We start from the raw sequence: 22,249 nt of genomic DNA, 5'->3' as shown, positions 1-22,249 counted from the left end.
TGTGCTCTCAAGCAGATTTATCCCTTTGCTCAGTGCTCACTTGAATGGTTTCCCATTAAACCAGCACGGACACAATTAGCTCCAGGCAGACCAGTTTGTTTTACACCTCCAGCCACATTTCAGCCCCACAGGCAGAGTGGCTCTCCATGCATGTAACAGGTCCTTTCCCCTCAGCAGAGTGCCACCAGTCAGGCTCTTCCCCTGCACACACTTAATACAGAGACCACTGGCTCATAAATCTCCTCTGGGAGCAGAAGGCTGTTATGATCCAATGCAGCAATCCAGAAATGACAGCTTTGTGAGATGGGATTTTTTCTGAGTAAGGGAAGAAAATTCCCCCCTGTCCAAGCCTTCACAGCTCCCAGACATGATCTTCCTGAACCTCCCAGCTGGTATTAGTTTTGGTGTATCACGTTAGCAGCAGCAACCACAGCAAACGTGATTCTGTAAGGAGATTACAGCAAGAACCAATATTGTCGACTTTGAGACAAAAAGAAGGGCTGTTCCTCCACTGGGGCAGCATCAAGAGCATTTCCACTGCTGAAGATAAAGCCCACCTTGTTCAATGGTCCCATCAGGCTCACCCACTCTGGGGTGCAGCTCAGCTCCTTGAAATTTGTCCTGAGCTGCACCCCTGCCTGGAAATTCAAGACACTTGCCCACCACACATCAGTTGCAACAATTTCCACATGGGACATGGTCCTCAGGCCTTGACAGCTGAACTGGGAGAAGGAGAGAGGGTCACAAACCTGCTTTTCTTTTTTCTGTATTTTCATTATCATCAAATCTGGGATGAATGTTATTTCTGCAAGACACAATACAAAAAAAAAATCACAATGATGAGACTGCTGAATCTGAGGCACTCCATCCCTCTATTCACCCCTGCAGAAGGCTGAGCCTACCCTGGGGCTGCTCAGAGCAACAAAGCTGACAGAATGAAACTCTCAGGGACAAGCTTGGGGATGTCTGCTCTGCTGAGCCACGGCAAGAGCCCAGCCACAGTTATCACCACAGCTCAGCTGCTGAAACCCACCAGCCAAGCCCAATGTGGCAGCCACAGTCTCGGCAAGAAGCGGCATGTCTGGGGCTTGCACAGAACACACTCCAAACTCCTCAGAGCCCCAGGAACAGCCCAGGCCCTGCTGAGAGATTTGGTGGATGCTGCCAGCCCTGCAGCAGCAGAGGGAAGTAAACAAACCAGCCTCTGCCAAGCAGCAATGACAGCAGCAACAGACTGGAGAGGATGCGGGAACTTGCCGTGGGCTGTGAGCCCTATGACCGTGACCAGGCAACAGCTGCTGTGGGGACAAGGATGGGCAAGCAAGGAGGAGAAGAGTTGTGTCTCCCCACAAGCAGCCCCAAGTATAGTGAGAGTCCCTGTAAAATCTATGTATTGGATAAGTGGGTCCTAGTTATTCTAAATAAGTCACAGCTGTGAAGTCCTTACTTGGGCAGCAGCTGTGGCTCGTGAAGATAACTGGGATAAAAGGGGTGGGTCGACAGCCCTGGAGGAGCCCTGTGAAGCCACGAGGAACTGCACAGCAGAGAAGAGCTGCCGGCAGAAAACCAGCTAGGAGGTATGGACTTTAGATATGATTGTAACGGTAAGGGACTCTAGAAATATGAAAAACAACAATATGGTTACAACACTCAGGTGCAGTGCTGGGGCTGGGCTGGCTGTGTCCCCCGGCCTGTGCCCCCGCAGCGGGGAGAACCCTGCATGAGTGGCACCCACCACAGTGGGAATGGGCTGAGGGAGGGGTCAATCCAAGCAAATCCCCCACAGCAGCCCTGATCAGAGGGGCTGCAGCTGCAAGCCCAGCTCTTAGCACCACCTTAGTGCCAGGGGCAGTCAGGCCCCCATACTTTTCTCCCTATTGGATCAATGAAGGGTCTGTGGCAATGCAGCACCGTGATGTGACAGCTACAGCTGGTCTGAAGCTGCACAGATAAATTGGCCATAACAGACACCAACTCAACCAGCCTAAGTTTGTTAGAAAATAGAAGTAAACAAGTCCTCAGGTATGATAATGACGGGTCAGATTCAAATTCAAACAGGGGACCCCAGCCAATCCCATTTAATTACAAATGCAGACACATCATCGGCCACTGAGCTGGGTGGTGTTAAGATCCCAGCCAATCAGGTGTGTAAGCACAGGAAATTTGAAGCCCCCATAAAAGGGGGCGCCCAACAATAAACTTTGGCTGCTGTCCTGTGAACTTTGGTGTGTTCTGTCGCGTGCCTGTCTCCAAAACTGCAGCAAGGGGCGACCTCTGACGTGATACCACAGCTGCCACAGGCAGAGCAGGAAGAGAGGGCAGCGGGGAAAGCTGCCTGCAGCCTGTGGAGCTGCAGAGAGCGGTGGGCAGAGCCACTGCAGTCCCAGTGGAGCAGCAGGTAAAGCTTTGAGCAGCACGGAAAGATGTGAAGAGCGAGGCGGATAGCCTCGTTGGTCCGGACCCTTTGTAAACAGAAGAAGCTGCAGGAAACATGGGAGCATGGGGTTCACTGGAAGAAGACCCCGTGCTAAAGGTATGGACCACCCTCTTTTTATCTGAATGAGGGGTAAATTTTGTGGAACAGGCTCTGGAAACTGCTACGGACACTATGGACATTATAAGGCCCTAGAGACTTGTATTGGATTTGCTGGGACAGTTAAAAGTTGAGAGGGACGCCAGGATGGCAGTGGGGACGCGGCAGGCTCTGCCCACTCAGGTGTGCACAAAGACAGGGCACTGGGCGAGGCAGCGGGAGGCAGGGCTGTCGCACCAGACGCGTGGGACAGGGGGCGGGCAAGGCGGCTGCGTCGGGCTGTGAAACCACGGCACACCGCGAGGCCGCCCCGCGCCGGGACACCTCGCCAGCCGAGCGCTGCGATGTCGCACCGAGCCGCTACAAAGCCACGCCAAGCCACGGAGCCTCGTCTGCCGCTGAGCCCTGCTGTGGCCCCGTGCGAGCACTCTGCAGCCATGCCCGACGCACCGGCTCTGCAGCCGCACCGCAGCGGCGTGCGGCCCTCGCGGCCGCGAAGCGCCCTGCAGCCACCCAAACGCACACCGAAACTCCTTCCCCACACAGATGTGCTTGGAGCGCCTCCTCCCAGGGCTGACTGGCTTGGCTCTGAAACTGCACCTACGACCCGGCTTCCATCGGGCTTGCCCACTAACCGCTGTGACCCGTGGGCCCACCCTGGATATACATCACCACGGATACCCATGGCCCATGGACACCATTCCAACGTCCTTCCTAGAAGTAGCGGCAGGACGGACGATCCCAAAGTACCAGTGCCGCGAGCGTTGCCGTTGCCACTACCAGAGCTGGAACCACCCCTTGTACACACGCTGGTGAGGGACTCAACACACACACACAAGAGATGCCGCCTTTGCCGCTACCAAGTCAGCGCTGTGCTGCAGTTTTCCATTTGACGCTGGCGGGTCCAGCCGCACCGAGTGACGCCATCTTGGGGAGCCCTGAACAGCCGCCACTGCAGCGGGACCAGGGGAGCCCGGCGGGCGGCAGACAGCGACCTTCTCCTGCCCTCCGTGCAGCACACAGCCAGGGCTGCCACCGTGCTCTCCATCCCGGCCGGCACCGAGGCCGCTCCAGCGGGCCGCGACCCCGTTCCCGCTGCCTGCAGCAGCACAGCCGAGGGGTCGCAGCCGTGTGGGGAGACCCCGAGAGCGAGGGCGGCAGCAGGCGGGGCCGTCCAGCCGCTGCAGCCCACTGTAGCCGCGGCTGGGCAGGTGCCCAGGGCGCAGGGCAAACCCAGAAAGTCTACCCACGGAATTGAGAAACATAAAAAAGCTCCTTTGGTAAGGTTTCCAGGAATCAGGCAGGACAAATGGTTGCCATGGAGATGTGTCCATCCTAATAATGCTTTTTGTATATACCTACAACAGATTTAGTCCTCATGTTATGACTGGCAGCACTGGATCCTTTCCTTTTCAAATGTGTATTATAATTTCAGCAGAAAACTCTGTAATATTTAAGGATTGTCGTTCAACTTAATACTTCTCTTCCACATAGGAGTCACAGTAATTTTCCAGGTTGTTTTTACCCTCCAAAGAAAAAGAAGCATTAAAGTATTCTCTTCCAAAAATCTTAAGAGTTTCAGTTATGGGATTTCCAAATCTAAATTAAGTTTTGTTCATTTAAAATTGTGCAAATGTTTTATTCAGGGATGGGGGCCGTTGGCTATTTTTAGTTTATATGACAATTACCAAACCTATAGTAAACTAGCCAGACTGACAATATAAAGCTCTAAAGCTTAGAAGGCTATTGAGACAACACCAAAAGGAAACCTATTGAATATACTTGTAAGTGGAAAGCTTTATTATAAAGCTTAGAAGTTTGGGATGCTTTTCTGTGTCTCTTCATAGTAACTGTTTCCAAAAAGGAGTCATGCTGATACGTACCCTGAATACTGTATGAATATAGTGTAGTATTTACCTGGACTTCATCACCTTGCAGTACTGGGGTAAGATACAGATGATAAAACCCAATATCTGACTGGACATGCTTTGTAATAACTCTGGATAATGGCAACATAACACTTAGTTTTGTCACCCTCAATTTGATAAATAATCCTTCAAGAAAAAAAAAACATATACCATGCAAAGTAAATGCCAAGGGACAGATTTCTAAATCCCTGTACTGTGCCCTATATCCCCTGCAACTAATGTCAACCCGCAAAGATAGCCTAGTATGGAGTCCCAAAACTATAAATCATGGAAGTATAAAAACTTTTCATAGAATGAAAGTCTGAAATAAGTCCAGAATAGAAAAGACTGCTTTGTTCTTGAATTCAACCTTTTCTATTATATGTATGCAATTCCTATAGTTATTATCCTTAAAGGTCTTGTAAAATTCTTAGTATTCCAAAATCATGAATCAGAACATAAGATGATTACACAGAAGACAAAAATTGTTGAATTTTTCTTTCTATCTGCATAACACAAATATTCAGTATAGGGGATTAAAATTCATTAGAGGTTTAAAATTAGATCAAATAGAATTTATTCCAGTCTTATCATCTTTGGATTGCAGTGTTTGAGGTTTTAGTAGGGAAGACACTAGTGTGTTGCTTTAAAGGAGGTTTTCTTGCTAAGAATAAAGGTGATGCCTTTATTCCAACCATATTAGTAATATTTTAATACTTTAATTTCAACCATATATCTAACATTTCCCAGTGATGGACCTTCTATAAACAGTTCCCCTGTATTTCAGAAGTCTGCCCTTTATTATAAATTCAATTTACTCTGTCAGTGACCCAACCAATTGCCCAGTGAAAAGAGATGGCATATCTAGTATTGCCAGTCCCTTTGTGACAGCCTCCTGCTACTTTCCTCCATCAGACATAAGGCAACTTCACTGAGACAGACTTTCTTAATATTTATGACATTTTAGAATTCAAAGACATTGTTTGTTTTAAACATCCCCAAAAGAACACTCAAAGTTCATTAAAGCAAACACAGAGGTGCTAATTTAGGAGAGAAGGTGTTTGTGCAATTGGATAACAGGTTGCATGTTTACATGTCTGAGTGGATTTATTATGTTTGTGCTCACCTTGTTTGAGACAACGAGCACAACGTGACCTGTGCATACCTGGCACCATGGTTTAAGATTATATGCCTTGAAGGTGCAATGCTTTATTTGCAATCAAAGGGGAAATGTACCTAAATTTATTACAGTTACCTTGCAAATAGACTGATACAGAAACTTAACAACTTTAAAGAGTAAAATCCCAAGGTTATAAGCAAAATATACATATGCTTTTCATTGCTTTATAGAAGCCTCCTTGACATTATTTGATTTTTCTGGAACTTGACTTGTAAACCTATAAATACATTCTAAGGGTCTTGATAAATTTATTTCAAAGGTATCTGAGACAGTAGGAGTAGCAGTAACATTTTGCATTTCATTTCAACGACTGTTGATTTTCTTAGTACGTAACTCCTAGGCTATACATTTCTTCAAAGTATGATTTAATTTATACAGAGGAATGTTATTGTTGTAGTCTACAACTATTACCCAATATTTAGTTTTGCAAAATGAATGCTCATGGAAGTGCGGATTTGACAATTTTAAGTACTGCAGCATTAAAAGTAAACAGAGACCCAAACCACAATGGACACTTTATATTCACTTATCTAATGAGGTCCCATTTATTAGGGTAGACTGAAGCCAGGATCTGAAACCTTTTCTACCAGATATTATTGTCCATATTTAATTAAGCCAGCATTGTATTCACCACTTCTGCAAATAACAAGGATTATGTTAAAATTAATACCAATTCCTCTGACTTCTGGGGAGCCTGCAGTGTGACATCTCTTACAGTGAATAACTCAGTACATGAGCTGTGTGAGTAACTTCTCACACAGTATGACATCAATTCCCTCTGACATCAAGAAACAACTTCATAGGTGTCTCTCTGTTCTGTAATGCTGCAAACTACCTGTATTTAAGGAGACAGATAACCCAACTGACTTTGCACTATGTTTTTGGTATTGTGACTGTGCAAAGGAATTCTACAAATACAGCTAAATAATGTTGTTACCATTGTATATACCATCAAATAATGAGCTAAGATCACACCCAAGTGAAGAGGCCCTCACAGGGGAAGTCCAAGGGCTCACATATACACCATGGACCATCTGTGGGAACCCTGTAGTGACAATTCACTCGTGACTTTACTCAAGGACCTTGAGAATCAAATATTTTAAGGACATTACTAGCACAAGGATGTGTCACTTTTAATCATAAACCAGGATGTGACCTGAAAAACCTAACCAAGACACAGGGATGGTTTCTTTGATGGTTTTGAGTTGGCTTGTTCATGCCAAAAAAAGTAAATGGCACTTTCAAAAGGGAATATATATATATATATATATATATGTGCATTTTTATAATTATTTACAGGCTATTTATAATATAATTGGTTATTTAAATAAGGATATAGGACAAAGCTAGCTGTTCTATGAGTTATTACCGAAAGATTTCTTTTTAGAATATGTTAGGGAAGCCCTCTCATCCTGGGTCTTGGCTCTGGCCAAGGCTGGCAGGGAAAGTATGCCACCAAACCCAGGTGCTTCTGTGCTAAAAGTGAAAGCAGGTCACTTTGACTAGCTGCTTTGGCCTTGCAGAAGTTGGACCCCTTTCCTTTGAGGTAGACATGGAAGCCTAATCCAGAAAAGGCTCTCCAAGTCCCCATTGTGAAAAGGGGGCTCCTGGATGATGACAAAGATTATAGGCAGGTGTAAATTTCACCTTGTTAATTTATTCAAAAGTGCACGTTTTGAATTATATTATAGTTGAATTATATTCCTCTTAAGTTGTAAAAATAAAGAAAGGGGGAGTGTGGGGTGGATGTACACCTCCCCCTTAAAAGTCTTGTTTGTTCTCATGTTTTTCAATCAAGCCATAACACAACCTAGCAAGCCAACAGCTTGTTGGAGGCAGATTATCAACAATGGTAAGAAAACCTACCCATCACCTCACTTGAACACCAAGACAAACATTTGGGAGACATCAGTGGCAGAGGGATGTGTGCTTTTAATCGAGATGGGTTTGAGTTGAATCGTTTCTTGCTTGTAAAGTTGTAATTTGTAAATATATTTAAAGATATGAGGACTTAAGAATATTAACTATTGAAGGAATGAATTGCAAACCTGAACTAAGACAAATTGTTTCTTCTAGTAGTTGGTTTTCTCAGGGCTCTAAAGTTGAAATGTTTCCTGTTTGTAGAGTTAAGTTGTAAAATTGTAACTTCTAAGTAACAACTTTGCAGCCATTTTGAAAACTTGTATTGCTGGTGATTCCCTTTGACAGCTCCTGGATGTGAATGCTACCCCTGGCTGGGAGGAGCTGGGCTTCTCCAGCTGGGTTGAATCATCTGTGTCACCAGGCTGTCCAGTTATCCTGTCAGCAAAGGGCCTTTGCAGAAGGATGACAAAGAACACTTTGCATTTTCAAACAGAAAGGGGGAACTGCGACAGCTACAGCTGGTCTGACAGTGCACAGATAAATTGGCCACAACAGACACCAAGTCAACCAGCCTAAGTTTGTTAGAAAATAGAAGTAAACAAGTCCTCAGGTATAATAATGACAGGTCGGATTCAAATTCAAACAGGGAACCCCAGCCAATCCCATTTAATGACAAGTGCAGACACATCATCGGCCACTGAGCTGGGTGGTGTTAAGATCCCAGCCAATCAGGTGTGTAAGTATAGCAGGAGTCCTAGTAAAATCTATGTATTGTATAAGTGTCCTTGCCCCAGTCCTAGGTGTTCTTGATGGGCTGCAGCTGTGATGTCCTTAATTGGGTGGCAGCTGTGGCTAATGAAGATAACTGGGATAAAAGAGGGTGGGTTGGCTGGTCAGGGAGAGCCTTGGAGGAGCCCTGATGAAGAAGCAGGAACAACACTGCTGTGAAGAGCTGCTTGTGAGAAAACCACCCAGAAGGTATGAGACACTGGAAATACAACAAACAACAATATGAACACAACAATTGGTGACCCGACGTGATAGAAGATAGGACAGCCGAGAGCTGTGGCAGCCTGAGAGCTGTGGAGGATAAGACAGCCAAGAGCTGTAGAACATAGCCTTTGAGTTGAGGAGCTGTGACAGGCAAGAGCTATGAAGAATATGGTCTTTGAGCAAAGAGCTGTGTGTGTTGTACATGGCCTTTGAGTCATGGGGAAATGTATGTATTGTACTTGAATATCTGTATAGTACTTGAACATCTGTAAGTAAAAGAAAAAGGGGAAATATAGTAGAGTAAAATCTATGTATTGTATAAGTGGCCTTGCCCGATCCTAGTTGTTCTTGATGAGCTGCAGCTGTGATGTCCTTAATTGGGTGGCAGCTGTGGCTAATGAAACAAACTGGGATAAAAGGGGTTGGATTGGCTGGTCAGGGAGAGCCTTGGAGGAGTCCTGATGAAGAAGCAGGAACAACACTGCTGTGAAGAGCTGCTTGTGAGAAAACCACCCAGAAGGTATGGGACTCTAGAAATATGATAACAACATTATGAATACAACAAACAACAATATGAATACAACATGTGAGCACAGGAAATTCGAAGCCTCTATAAAAGGGGGTGCCCAACAATAAACTCGGGCTGCTGTCTTGTGAACTTTGGTGTGTTCTGTTGCGTGCCTGTCTCCAAAACTGCAACACCTCGACACCTCTCTGGGGTAAACAGAGTGTTCCCTCAGGCTCTCTGCAACAGTGGCTGTGGTCCAGCCCGGCCAGCAGAACTTTTTAGCCTGTGTCTGCAATGGCCACAGCTCCCAGGCAATGCCAGAGCAGCTAAACCCAAACACAGAGGAACAGCCCCCAGCACCGCCTCCTGGGCTTCACGCACTCTTAGGCCCTGGTGAGATGGTGAGCTGACACACACCTGCCCAGGGCTGATTTCCCTGAGGACTGGGCATAGGTTGGACACTGCCACTTGCAGGAGAAAGCTGGCTTCACTGCCTCCCTCCCTCCAGAGCTGTGGTGGCAGGAAGGCCAAGAGCAGCCCTGCCATATGCAGGGTCAGCCTCAGAAACAGCGTCAGTCTTGGCTGGATGGGGCATTGGTGTAGCTCCTCAGGATAAGCAAGCTGTGCCAGTCAAGGGGACAGGATGAGGCTGCAGCCTGTGCCCTCCCCACTGCTGCTCTAGCCATGGCACACTCAACAGAGCTGCCAGCAGTAGGTGCATTTTGGGCAGCCAACCTGTCGTGGGGTGACAGCCTTTATCCCAATATCGTGTGTTGTGTCTGGCAGCTGTGCCTTTCCCCCCCCCCCCCAGCCGTCTTGCTGCGGCGGGATGGGGAAGAGAAGGGGGGGGGGTGTGCCCAGGCACTTTTGCTTTTGGCTTTGCTGCTTGGCTTGGCTAGCCGCTTGCTTGCTTGCTTGCTTGCTTTCTGCTTTTTTTTTTGCACTGGTTTTTTTTTTTTCCTTTTCTTTTGTTCTCTCTTTCTTACCCTCCCCTGAAGATACTGGACCGGCTCCGGACCTGACCTGAGAGCTCCAGGACACCCGGAGCCTGCGACAGAAGCTCGGCGCCCTCACAACACAGTCTGGTCCCTTTTCTTTTCTTGTGTTGGGGAGTGTTCTTTTGTTACTTGTAAATAAATAGGTTTTGTTTTCCACTTTGCTCCTCCGAGGAATTCCTTCCCGAACCCGGTGTTGGGGGAGGGGTGGTTGGAGGTTTGTTTTGTTTTGGGGGGCTCCCTTTTGGAGATTTCCCCCTAATTTGTCCTAAACCAGGACACAACCGTCAGCAGTTGTCCCTTCCACAGAACCAGCAACAGGTGCCAAAGACCTCAAAAGTATTTGACAAGTGTTTTAAGACAGAAATCCCACAAACACCTGCCTCTCCTTTCCCGCCGGTACCATGCAAACCCGCTCCATGAGGCATGAGCTGTCAGACTCGCTGGCACAAGGGCACAGCTGGCACTGCTGCCAGCCCCAGTGACCCCCCCATACCCCACTGTCTCTCCCTCCCCAGCAGGAACACCAAAACTCAACAGGTCCTACAGGTCAGCAGTGCTCAGGGTGACCAATTCTGCATGCTGACACTGGTCCATAGCTCATGTCACCATACTGAACAGAAGAGGCAAAGGCTGCTAACTCTGATCCTGGCTACATGGCACAGGCCAGGCCATCCTGGCCCACATCTAAGTCAAGCTAGGTGGGAACAAGGAAAGGCACCCAGTGCCACGAAATGAGCAGGGAAGAGTTTTGTGGCATCTGTGAACAGGATGACACAGATAACAATCTTTCTCATTACAAAGTGTCATGGAGATGGTTTATCAACCTATATAATTTTGGAGGGTTTTGATTTGTTTTGTGCCCAGGGGTGGCTGCTCTCCTGGCCCCATCCCCATTCCCCCTGGCTCCAGGACTATCACCATGAATGGGAGCCAGGCCAGGGTTCCCAGAGATAGCTAAGGCCGAGGCGAGGGGCAGTTCTTCCCTTTTCCATACAAGCTGTTGGACTGACCACACAGCTGGTGTCTCTGACCAAAAATCCTGCCATTTCTGTTTGGTTTGGTTTTATCCTTTTTTGGTTTTTTGTTTTGCTTTGGCGCTGCAACTGGACTTGCCAGCTTGCTTTTTCTACTGTTCTGCTGTGAGAAGCCCAGAGCCAATACATGCAGCACAAGGACATGGGAATACCCTTGTTTCCCCACTGAGGGCTGCCCCCCTGCACAGTCCAGACCTAAAGACCAGCCAGTGCTGGTGAAAAATCCCGCAGAGCCTCTCTCTTGGCCTGCTCGGGAACTGGGCTGCTGCTGTCCAGCACACCCCACCCCTGCCCCTGCTACCACTCTGGGCTTTTTGCTTCACTTTTTACCCCCGGGAGGTTCCACAGTCCAGCCACAGCTACAGAGCTTCTGCTACCTCTTGCTTGCCACCTCTGGGTGTGCCCACCCTTCCGTTCCAGCTGCTGCGCAGAAGTTCCTGCTACAGTTTGTTTTGTCACCAGCTGGAGGTGCAGCGGGCCCGGCCGTCCCTGAGGGTTCCAAAGGCAGCCCCTTGTGCATCCCTTCCGCCAGCCCGGCCGCCATTGCCACAGCGCCCCCTGCAGCCCCGGGGGAATCATCGCCCCGCCCTGCCCGGCCGGGAGCCAGCAGCGCCCCTGCTGGCTGTGCCCGGAACTGCACCGCAGGGGAAGGTGCCTGCAGCCGGGACAAGGCCGGCCCTGGGGTTTGGGGCGGGGGGGCAGGGCAGGGTAGGGTTACACAATTTCAATATCTAGCATTTAATCAACTTTGTTTTTCTTTCTTTTTCTGTGCCTTGCAGGCACCTTATTTTTTTTTTGTTAATAACCCTTTTTTTTTCAGTTTCACCACCTAGTATTCATTTCTCTCACTGGCCGAAGAAAAGGGCGTTACTGAGCATTTCTCTTCAGAGGAAATGCTCATTCCAGGGTGTTTTCTCCTGAAATTTGCCTCAAAACCAAGACACTAAGCCTGTCCTGTACAGTCCCTCCTGTACTGCTGCAAATGTGTTCAAGGAGGGCCCAGAAAATACAGCACTAGGTCAAGCTGGAAGACACATGCAGCTGCAATAGAGCTGCTATCCAGGACGGACCACATAGAGATTTCAGACCAAGTGGGTGCAACAGCTCAGAACAATCATGCTGGGCTCCAACAGGGACCAGTCCCATCCCAAATAGCCAGATGTGTAGGAGACCTGGGTTTGGTTCATTTTTCACAGTGGTCTCTGTTCTGCAGCAGGCTCCAAGGTGTTCAGCTTACCCCTCCTTGCCAGGAGCACATGAGCACACTGCTCTTCCCCCACCTGCCTCAGCTTGGCTCCCAGCAGGCCCTGCCATCACCCACCCAACTGAGATGCTCTTACCCCAGCCCCCACTTCCCAGCCTTCTCCTCACAGGTTTTACAAACACCAAATCATAGAATATCCTGAGTTGGATCGGACCCATCAGGATCATCAAGTCCAACTTGTGGCCCTGCACATGTCGCCCTAAGAATCCTGTCATGTGCCTGAAAGCATTGTTCAAACACTTCTTGAAATTGAATGGGCTTGGTGCTGTGACCACTCCCCTGGGGAGCCTGTTAGATTGCTCAATCAATTTTCTGCTGGAGTAACCCAGAAGATGGATCTGGGGCACTCCAGCTCTTGTGAGAACTAGCACTCTCTTCCTGCTCTCTGTTTTCATTCCGTCATCAAAAGGCTGACAAGTCCCTCAGAACCGTGGCAAGGCATGGGATGCTTCCTGTGCTCAATGAGGTCTCCCCACTACTGCCTTGCCCCAAAGAATCACTCCGTGACACTTAACTTTAAGTACCTGGCACACCCCAAGGGTTTTTGCAGGCCAGCCAACCTGCTGCTCCCAGAGCCAGAGCAGAACTTACACCACTCAACAACTCCCAGGCTGCAGGCTGAGCCCTGGCACCTAGCATTTCAACTCTAAGGTGCCTGTGCATGTCTCCAGCTGTGGGGACAGCACCAGGACAGAATCCAGCAGCACAGGACTCTCCCATAGCAGGAAAGCAGGACACTAGTAGCATCCATCTGCACCCCCCTGGGAACCACAGCGTCTCACCAGTGCAGCTCTGCCCACCTTCAAGGCCTGGGGAAGGGCCACCGCCAGCCCAGAGACACTGCGGGCATCTGCAGCCCTCTGCTCCTATTCAGCAGAGCCAAGGTCCCACATGGAGCACACAGGAGCTTTCAATGAGACCCAAGAGATGCCAGGGAAGGAGAAAGGCTCACACATTGTCTGCACAGCAGCAAAACTCCTGGCAAGACACAGTCAAGATAAATGCCTTGCTACAAGTTCCTCATCATGGGGCTAGCCCAGGCTGGAAGTCTCTCGTTGCATGGCCCACAACAGGCCTATCACTCAACTCTAGGTTTTCAGGGTGCTTTTTATTTTTTTTTAAATAAAGAATCAAATGAAAAACCATATATTGTGCACCACACACATTGAGTGGCCTAGGGCCCAGCATGCTCATTGCCTTTTGAACAGTGTTAACTCAGGCAGCTGCAGCAGTTGACTGAGGGCTGGAGGATGCCCAGACATTTGGTGCTGCAGTGAGTGGCTCAGCTCTGATGCCTCCAGAGCCCAGCAAAGGGTAGCAGGGCCCTGCTGCCACCAGCCCTGGTGCTGTCACACGGCCCTGGCCCCTGCTCCCGTGGGCTGCTGCTCCAGCACCACCCCACGTGCTCCTTCCCAGGCACCCAGCACTCGGCTAGGGCAGGATCTCAGGGAGGTGGCACTGGGCTGGCAGGACAAAGGCTGTGGGCAGGCAGGAGCAGCCAGTGCCAGGAGCCAGCTGCCCAGAGGAACGACCTCTAGCTTTGCCTCATGAGCCTCAGCAGCAGCGGCAGGAGACCAGCTTCTTCACCAGGACAGGGAGCAGGCAGCTGGGCCCTGCCCCAAATCCAGTACTCCTAAGAGTGGCTGTGAGGGACAGGGATGCTCCTGGGCTCTCCAGCAGAAAGGAGAGCCAGGCCCCCACTGCCAAAGCAGCCTCTGCCTGTAGCCTGACATTCTTTTACCCAGGTGTATTGGTTTTGCATGGCCTGGTTTTAGGCAGCAGGGGTGCCAGAATCTGCTGGAAGCTTCCACCATGTCTGGCAGAGCCAATCCTTGGTGGCTCTGAAGATGGACATGCTGTTGGCCAAAGCTGGCCTAATTTGAGAGGTTGGTAATGCCTCTGTGATAACAGATTTAAGAAAGTCAAAACCAAGGCACAGTTTGCAGTTTTTTCTTTCAGTCCCAGAAGAGGAAGAGGTGAGAACGTGTGAGGGACATAGCATGGTGACGCCAAGGTCAGTGAGAAGGAGGGGAGGAGGTGCTGCAGGTGCCAGAGCCAAGGTTCCTCTGCAGGCTGTGCTGAGGACCACGGTGAAGCCGCTGTGCCCCCGCAGCCCACGGGGATTCCCAGGGGATGCAGAGACGCAGCCGCAGCCCCTGGGGAAGATGCTCACACTCGAGCGGGTGGATGCCTGGAGGGGCTGTGATCCACTGGGAGACCTGGTGGACACAGAGGGCCCCTGCTTCCAGGCTGGAGCAGCCTGTCCTTGGAGGACTGCAGCCCGTGGACGAGTGACCCAGGCTGCAGCAGCTTTGGGAGGACTGTGTGCCCGTGGGAGGGGCTCACGTTGCAGCAGTTTTGGGCACACTGCTGCTCCTGAGATTGGCAAGCCACGCTGGAGAAGTTCACAGAGAACTCTCTCCTGTGGGAGGGACCCCACGGTGTCACACGGCAGCAACTTCCCTGCCGGAGCAGGAGAAGAAAACCTTGAGTGATGAACTGACCAAACCCCCACAAGCTGTTTCCCTGCACTGTTGGTGGGAAGGAGGGAGGGACTGGGGAAAGAAAAGGTGTTTTAAGGGCTTATTTTACTTCTCATTATCCTACTCTGATTCTCTTAGTAATAAATTCACTTTGCAGCTTTAAGTTGAGCCTGTTTTGCCCTTGAAGTATTTCTCATGGTCCTTAACTCATGAACTCCTCATTATTTTTTTTTCTCTCTTCTGCCCAGCTGAAGCAGGAGAGGGTGAACAAGTGGCTTCTGTGGGTGCCTGGTGCTATGCCAGCATCACACCCACCTTATACCCCTGTATTTCCACAGAACTAGAGCCATCTCTCTAAAGAAAATAAGGCTGGGATATTAGATCCAGAGAAGACAGTTTAACCTCAAGATCCGCTTAGTCTGCTCAAGGATAGGAAGGCTCTACAGAGACACCTGGACAGACCCAATCAACAGGCTGAGGACAATGGTGTGAGGTTCAGGAAGGTGAAGTGTCAGGTCCTACACTCAGGTCACAGCAATTCCTGGCAGCTCCAGGCTGGGGCAGGAGTGGCTTGAAAACCATTTGGCAGAAAGGGACTTGGGGGTGCCAGCAGTGTGCCCAGGTAACCAAGGAGGCCAATGGCAAGACTAGTATTGCCAGCAGGACTAGGGCAGTGACCCCCTGCACCTGGCACTGGTGAGGCACCTTGACTACTACGTTCAATTTTGGGTCCCTCACTTCAAAAGGGGACAAAAGGACATTTTGGTCCTGGTCCATGTCCAGCAAAGGGCAACATGGCTTGTGAGGGGTCTGCAAAAAATGTTTTAGCAGGAATGGCTGAGGGAGCTGGGTTTGTTCAGTCTTGAAAAGAAAAGGCTCATAGGGGGAACTCATAGTTCCCTCAAAGTCTCTGACAGGAGGTTGTAGTGAGCTGAGGACTGGTCTCTTTTGCTGTGCCCGCAGTGAGAGAACAAGAGTAAAAAAGGAGTTTAAGTTGAGATAGGGGAAATTCAGGTTAGATATCAGAAGAAAATTTTTCACTGTTAAGAGTGGTCAGGAAACAGAATAAGTTGCCAGGGAGATGGAGTCACCATCCCAAAGTATTTAGGAAGGGGCTAGATTGGGCACTGGGTGATATCCTTTAGGGGTTGCAGTGGTAGTGCTGGGTGGACTACTGGACTTGATGATCTTAAAGGTCTCTTCCAAGTTTGATGATTCAATGATTCTAACCAGGATATCCACTCCGACCATGTGCAAAGTCTTCCAAATGCAAGAAGAGACTCTCCAAAGCCCCACAGGTGTCAGGAGAAAGCCCTTGGCCTCCTGTCTGCACATAGAGCTGGCCGCAGAGAGGGCACCCCGAGAGGATGGCAGCACCCCAGCTCCTCGGGGGCCCTGCCCCAGCTCTCAGGGCGACACGCCATCCCAGTGTGTGGAAGGCTCCTTTGAACTGTGCTGCCAGGGGCCAGAGGCACTGTGGCCAGCTGTGACCGCAGCCACCAGGGAGCCTATGGCATGTAGCACACCGTACCATGAACAATGCTCACTTGGCTGAAGCATGGTGTTAATAATGCCAAGGTTTGAGTCCCCATACAGGCCATTCATTTAAGGGCTGGACTTGTTTTGCAGAGAAAAGAAGAAAACTCCACAACTTTGCAAAAGTTGTAAAGCTGGTATGTTTATTACAGCACCGGACGCACGTGGAGATTGCTCTCCTCAAAAAAGGCATGCATACCTCTAAGAACTTCAGGTCTCTTTTTATCTCTCTCTCAAATACATATCCATACAGTTTCACAATAGGTCCATACATATTCATTTTTATGGGTTTCGTGTGACTTTTACTACTAGTTCCTTGTTATCAGAAAAAATTCCGAGGTCAGGCTGACTTGCCCTTACAGCAGTCCCTGTCTCCCTCTATCATCTTCTGTCTCCTCCCCTTTATCTCTGTCCTTCGCTGAAGTAACCTCACTGAGCTTAGGCCTTGCAGTCTGGCTAAATAACTATGGTTTCTAACCACAGACTCAACTCAAAAATGTACATTTCACCTAAGTTAAAATGGATTTCTATCCTGGAAAATATTCACTTTGCTTCAGACTCAATGCTCCTTGTGGGTTCCTTCCAACTCAGAATATTCTGTAATTCTGTGATAATCCTGTGGAGCAAACATCTCTTCCCATCACCTCCTAGGAGACAGGCTGGACAGGAGAAAAAGGACACAATCATGTCTGTCTTGTGCTGGTTTGCTTTTGCCTGCTGCATCCAGAGCATCCTGTCTGGCCTCTGAGCCAGGAACTAGTCCATCATCCTAAAGGGAAGCACACCACCTGCTAAGGAGCACCACCACCCTGCTATGCAGATATATATGCACAAAGAACCCCACATAACAAGCTAATTCCATACTAATTAAGAATTTGCAGATTAAAGAGGAACTGTAATCTCAAATGAGACAGCCCAATTTTCTAAATAAGCTTATGGTTTTCACACAGAGATCAACATGTTCTCACCAGCACATCATGCAAGCGCTGCAGGTTTATGGCCAGTCACAAGTGGGGAGTTTTCATTCTCCATGCTCAAGTTTTTATGGTTTTTTACACCTTTTAACTGATGTGTGCCCCACCCTCATGCTGCCAGCCTGCAACACCCCTGCACCAGGCAGGCATCAAGCACTTTCAGCAGCCAAGGACAAATCCTCCATGAGGTCATGGCACAAGCTCCTCAGCAAGCTCCTAGGGCCAGGCACCGCGCACACGCAGTGAGCACACCAACACTGCACACACTGGCAGGCTGACCACACACTAGGAACTGTCTTGTTGCATTTCAAGAGACAAGCAGAGCAGTGCTGAAAGCTGTGCTTTGTCCTTCTCTGTGACTAGCCCAAGTTGCTGTGGAACAGCCTCCATACAGCATCTGCTGCTAGCAATGACATTTTCAGTTATACAATTTGAGGCACATTAGGTTACTATCCTTCTCTCTTGAATTTATTCATATTGTTCTGAAAGCACAAGCCATCCTGACACCAGACTGAGTCCACATCATGCCATTATTTCCTTTTGCTCTTGCCTGGGCTCCTCCAGGAGTCACAGCATCTGTGCAGAAGCCAAGAACACCATCAGAAATTCCACAACTGAGCCAACACCAATCCAAGACTAAGCACTGACCATTTGTTCTCCCTCATCTACCAGCCTTCCCATACGAGTGGCCAAAGTCTCCTCTGCAGCTGGAGGACTGATTCTCCCAGTTCTAAGGCTGAGGCTCACTAACATGTGCTCCCAGCACCCCCATGGACATGCACGGTACTCCAGCCATGCAGCCCCAACACCAGTAGGTACCATGAGCACTCTGTGAGAGCAACCACAGCTCCCCGGGAGGAGCCATCTGTCTCATCGGTACACACAACTCCATCCAGCACACCTCCTGCAGAGTGGTTCACCTCTGTTTTCCCTCAGAAATGGGAGATCTTCTCAATATGATCTTCAGGGAAAAACGGGCACTGAAAATCAGCTGAGAGCAAAGGCACAGAGAAGCCACAGTGGCTCTGACTAGTCAGCCTGTAAAGGGACAAGATCTCCAAGGCTTGAGAAGAACTTCTAACAGGCATTGTAGAAACACACTTGCCAAGTCTGGAAGACGAGGTCAACATATGAAGAAAAAGGAATAAAGCTCTAGAGTGGTAACAGGGATTACAGGGTACCCCAAGGCACGTGCAAACTACTCCTCTCAGCCTGGCTTAGCTACAGTGCTTCCAGGGCATCCGAGCTGGAGTCTGGGGAGTGCAGAGCCTCAGCCAGGGGTGCTGCCCAGCACCCCTGCATGATGTTAACTCATCCACATAAAGCGGACATGAAGGAACACAACATTTGGAAGCCACAGCACTTGGGAGGCAGCACTGCCCTCTGGAACTGTCACAGACAGCTGTGAGCAGCCCCAAGGACTGTCCAGAACAAAGCCACCACAGATGGGCCACTGCTGAGGATGCTTTTCAAGATCACACCTGATAGAAAGACAGACTGCCATTGCCTACATCCTGCTGCATGCCAGGAGGAGAGGTGGATGCTATTTCCAGACTTTTCACCATACAACATGTCTCTACACCAAAGCATCCAGTTTCCTGCTTGCTCAACACCACCTGCTGAAAATCTATCTCTGAGCAAACAAAACTTGTGTACTTACTCTGAAGTGCAACCCAACTGTGCCCAGCATGTGCTGGGCAATCACAAGCATAGCACCAAGGACTCCATCTGTACGTGCAGCTGCTACACCACTACTAGACCAGGAAACCTGTGCTGCAACAGTCACCCAGCAGAATGAGAGCACTCAGATGAAGCCAAGCCAGGAAATGTTCTGAGCACCCTTCTGCAGATGGTGGGAGCAGGTATCAAGTGTATGGCACTCAAGGAGTAGCTGAATAATTCAGTTCAGAGCACATTGAACAGGTACTAATGTACACCCCAAGTGCAGGATCCTGGCAAGCAGGACTCATGACTGGTAGGACTCACTTGCTCCTAGAGGCTCCTGCCCTGCCCTGACACCTGCCCCTTGCTATCACTGTCTTGGGTGTCCCATGGGTTCCTTTAGCAGCCCACAGCAGGGTACACTTCCGCAAGCACAGCCTCAGGCAAGGATTTGACAGCTGCAGAGGCAACACATCCTTCCTGGCTCCTATAAAGCTCTGAAGCATAGAAATTAAGCAAAAGGTGCTTAGACAATACCTTGACAGCATCAAAGCTCCTCAAAGAGGCCAGCTCACATGAGCTGCAGTTCTCCTCACACCTTCCTCCATTGTTCTCAACCACTATGTTCTCTTGAAATTTGCTGCCCAGGTGACACCCCAGCCTCAGTTAATGATTATTCTACTCAGACATCTTCCAACAGCCAAACTATGGCACCATTCAACAGCAAAGCTCCTACTGGGGCTGTCCATATGTCACACAGCATGGTCTGCTCCTCTGTGCTTCAGAGAGCCTCCTCTGCCAGCTCTGTCCCCAGCTCCCTTGAAGGACAGTGCTGGGACAGGAAGCCTGGCTTTCTGCATCTACCTTACTCCTGTCTTTATACTATTTTATATTGAATGTTTATTTCTGTCCTGTACAAGGGGCTAAAACGAGCAGACAGGCAGCCCCATGGTGCAAAAGCAGAAGGAATGCTGCATGTGATGGATCCTGGCTCTCCTGCTGCTCTGCATACCAAGGGCTGGGCTTTCAGGAAGGCCAACCTGAGGTCAGAGAGGGCTGAAGGCAGAAAAAGCACAGCACTCACCCTTTTCTGTGTTCAATTCTCAGGAAAATCCAAACCAAAACTGCCTGGAGTGACCAGCACATCCAGTGCTTGCAAGGGCTGGCACGACTGAGCAAACGGGGCAAATTCAGGAGGCTGGGGCAGGCTCAGAGTGATCGGCACCCCAGGGAAGAGCTCCTCACCAGATCAGTTTGTCCAGCAGGAGGGATGCTGGGACCCACTGCAGCTCACTGCAGAGCACATTGCCAAGAGGAGGTACCCAGCCCTACCAAAAACAACTTTCAGCCTCTTTTCTCCAATTGTGCTGAACTCCCAACGGTGCTCTCCCAATGAGCAAGTATCCCTGGCTTTTTAACAAGCCTCTGGAAGCACATCCCTGGCCACACTGCCGGCCCAGAGCAAGGACCAGCTCAGAAGAACATTTCACCATCCCTCTGTGAGTCTGACTACCCAGCAGTGTTAGCCCAGCACCAGGCTAACCCAGCACACTTTGTTCTCATGCCCACATTTGCCTCAAGAGCTGAACATGTCTGAAACATCAGGGTTACCATCTGATCTGAGAAGTCCTTGGGCCACAGCAGGCTGGGTGAGAGGCATCTGAGGCAGCACCCTCTGAGCAGGTCCCAGTGTCTCCATGTGCACCCACTGCAGCGAGTCCCACACAGCCACTGCCATGGCATGTGAGCTCCACAGAGAAACCCCCAGTGCTGAGCCTGTAATAAAGCATTGTAAAGTCACAGTGCTGGAAGCAGGAAATCCAAGACAAACTGCCACAGGACACCAAGAAATCCTAGCATGTGGTTTGCAAAAATAGTTACAATGCTAGCGTGCCTGCAACTTGTCACAGCATGGAAACAACAGCTCTTCAGGGTCCCCCTTGGCCCACAAACAGACCTCAGAGAACCTCAGACACATCCCACAGCACTCTCAAATCCACAGCTCAAAGAAATCCCCTGATTTAATGTGATATGCATATTCTTGGCCAGGTGTTGAAACGTTGAAGACAACAGAATCTCAAACAATACTCTCTAATATTGATTAAATTTACATACAACATAGTTAGCAATCTGTAACCACAGCAAGGAGCATTCATTGTTTTGCTACTTCAGTCTGGCTGGGAAGATGCTGCAACACACACCGCCTTGCCTGCAGGCTGAGAGCAACCAGAAGGAAATCCTGATGGAACAGGTCCAGCTGCACAAAGCTCCTAGACAAACATTAACGTGTCAGCCCAACAACCCTGCATCCAAAACTGTCAGTGTTTAAATTGCCACAGAAGAATGAATAATTTCTAATATTTATCACCTTATGTGACAATAATAGTGAGCTCTGTGTGAAGGTTGCCCAGATGCAGATCATGTGGGGAATGGCACCACAAGGGAGCCTGCACAGGTGGGACACAAACTGCAGGAGAGTATGCGCCCCAGGAGCTCTGCTGACAGAGCTCCCTCCTGAACCCAGCCTGGGTCCCCCCACCCAGGACCTTGCCCAGGCCAGCTGCTAGCTCTGAGAATAGCTCAGATCAGCTGCAGAGGATCAAGTAATTGCCCTGAGGATAGGAAATACCAATTATTTTCAGTTTTCTGTGGGAGCACTGTTGGGCCAGGGGAGGCAGCGTGCTGGCCGCCCAGCCTGGGGGGAGCATGGCCTGACAGCTTGTTCTACACTCTCTCTGTTGCTTATCCCAAGGAAAGGAAAATGTTTCCAAGAAGTTTAAACCTCAGACTTGCTTTTTTGAAACCATTTTCCAGATTGTAGTTTTTAAAGTAAAATATAAAACACACAAATTCTCCACCCAAGGCTCAGTCCTGACCTGTGCCAGCCCTCCTTGCAGAGCAGCAGGGAGCAGGTGCAGCCCTGGTGCAGGGGGCACACAGCACTGCTGGCCAAGGGGCAGCCTGCATCAGAGCTCATACCCTCACCACAGGCACTCAGCAATGTGCTCCTGGCTCCTTTCCCATCAAATCTTCACAGGGTACTTCTAAAAGCCACATGAGATCCCTAGAACTGTTTTACAGGCTGAAAAACTATTTGTGTCCATAAGGAAGTTCCTTATGGCAGCACAAGATGTCAGCTCCAGACTCGAGTGCCTCCAGCCAGGGAAGCAGCAGAAGCATCTGGTGCCCACCTCTCAATGGAGCAAATCTCCCTTTCTCCAGAAGCCTGATGTCTGCGGCGCCCATGGATTCTGCAGTGTTTCAACCACACCATGTCACATCTCAAGAGGATATTTAAAGGACACTGATGGAAA

General features: G+C 49.4%; 1 protein-coding gene across 10 annotated transcripts in view; it reads right to left on the bottom strand.

Moving 5' to 3' along the window:
• CHD6 (chromodomain helicase DNA binding protein 6) overlaps positions 1-22,249 on the bottom strand; it is a 101,625-nt gene that overhangs the window by 57,538 nt on the left and 21,838 nt on the right. For 8 of the 10 annotated variants that reach the window (XM_074553462.1, XM_074553463.1, XM_074553455.1 and 5 more), the window contains exon 2: positions 750-805. The exons of the other annotated variants lie outside the window; for them this stretch is intronic. In XM_074553462.1, coding sequence (XP_074409563.1) covers positions 750-782 — 33 coding nt within the window. In that variant the 5' untranslated portion in view covers positions 783-805. The remainder of the gene's footprint in view (positions 1-749; positions 806-22,249) is intronic. 10 annotated transcript variants of the gene reach the window in all.

Source organism: Zonotrichia albicollis, chromosome 17 (genome assembly GCF_047830755.1).
Source record: "Zonotrichia albicollis isolate bZonAlb1 chromosome 17, bZonAlb1.hap1, whole genome shotgun sequence".
Taxonomy (NCBI): Eukaryota; Metazoa; Chordata; class Aves; order Passeriformes; family Passerellidae; genus Zonotrichia; species Zonotrichia albicollis.
Note: the sequence above shows the minus strand (reverse complement) of the source record. Positions and strands in the feature narration are given on the sequence as shown.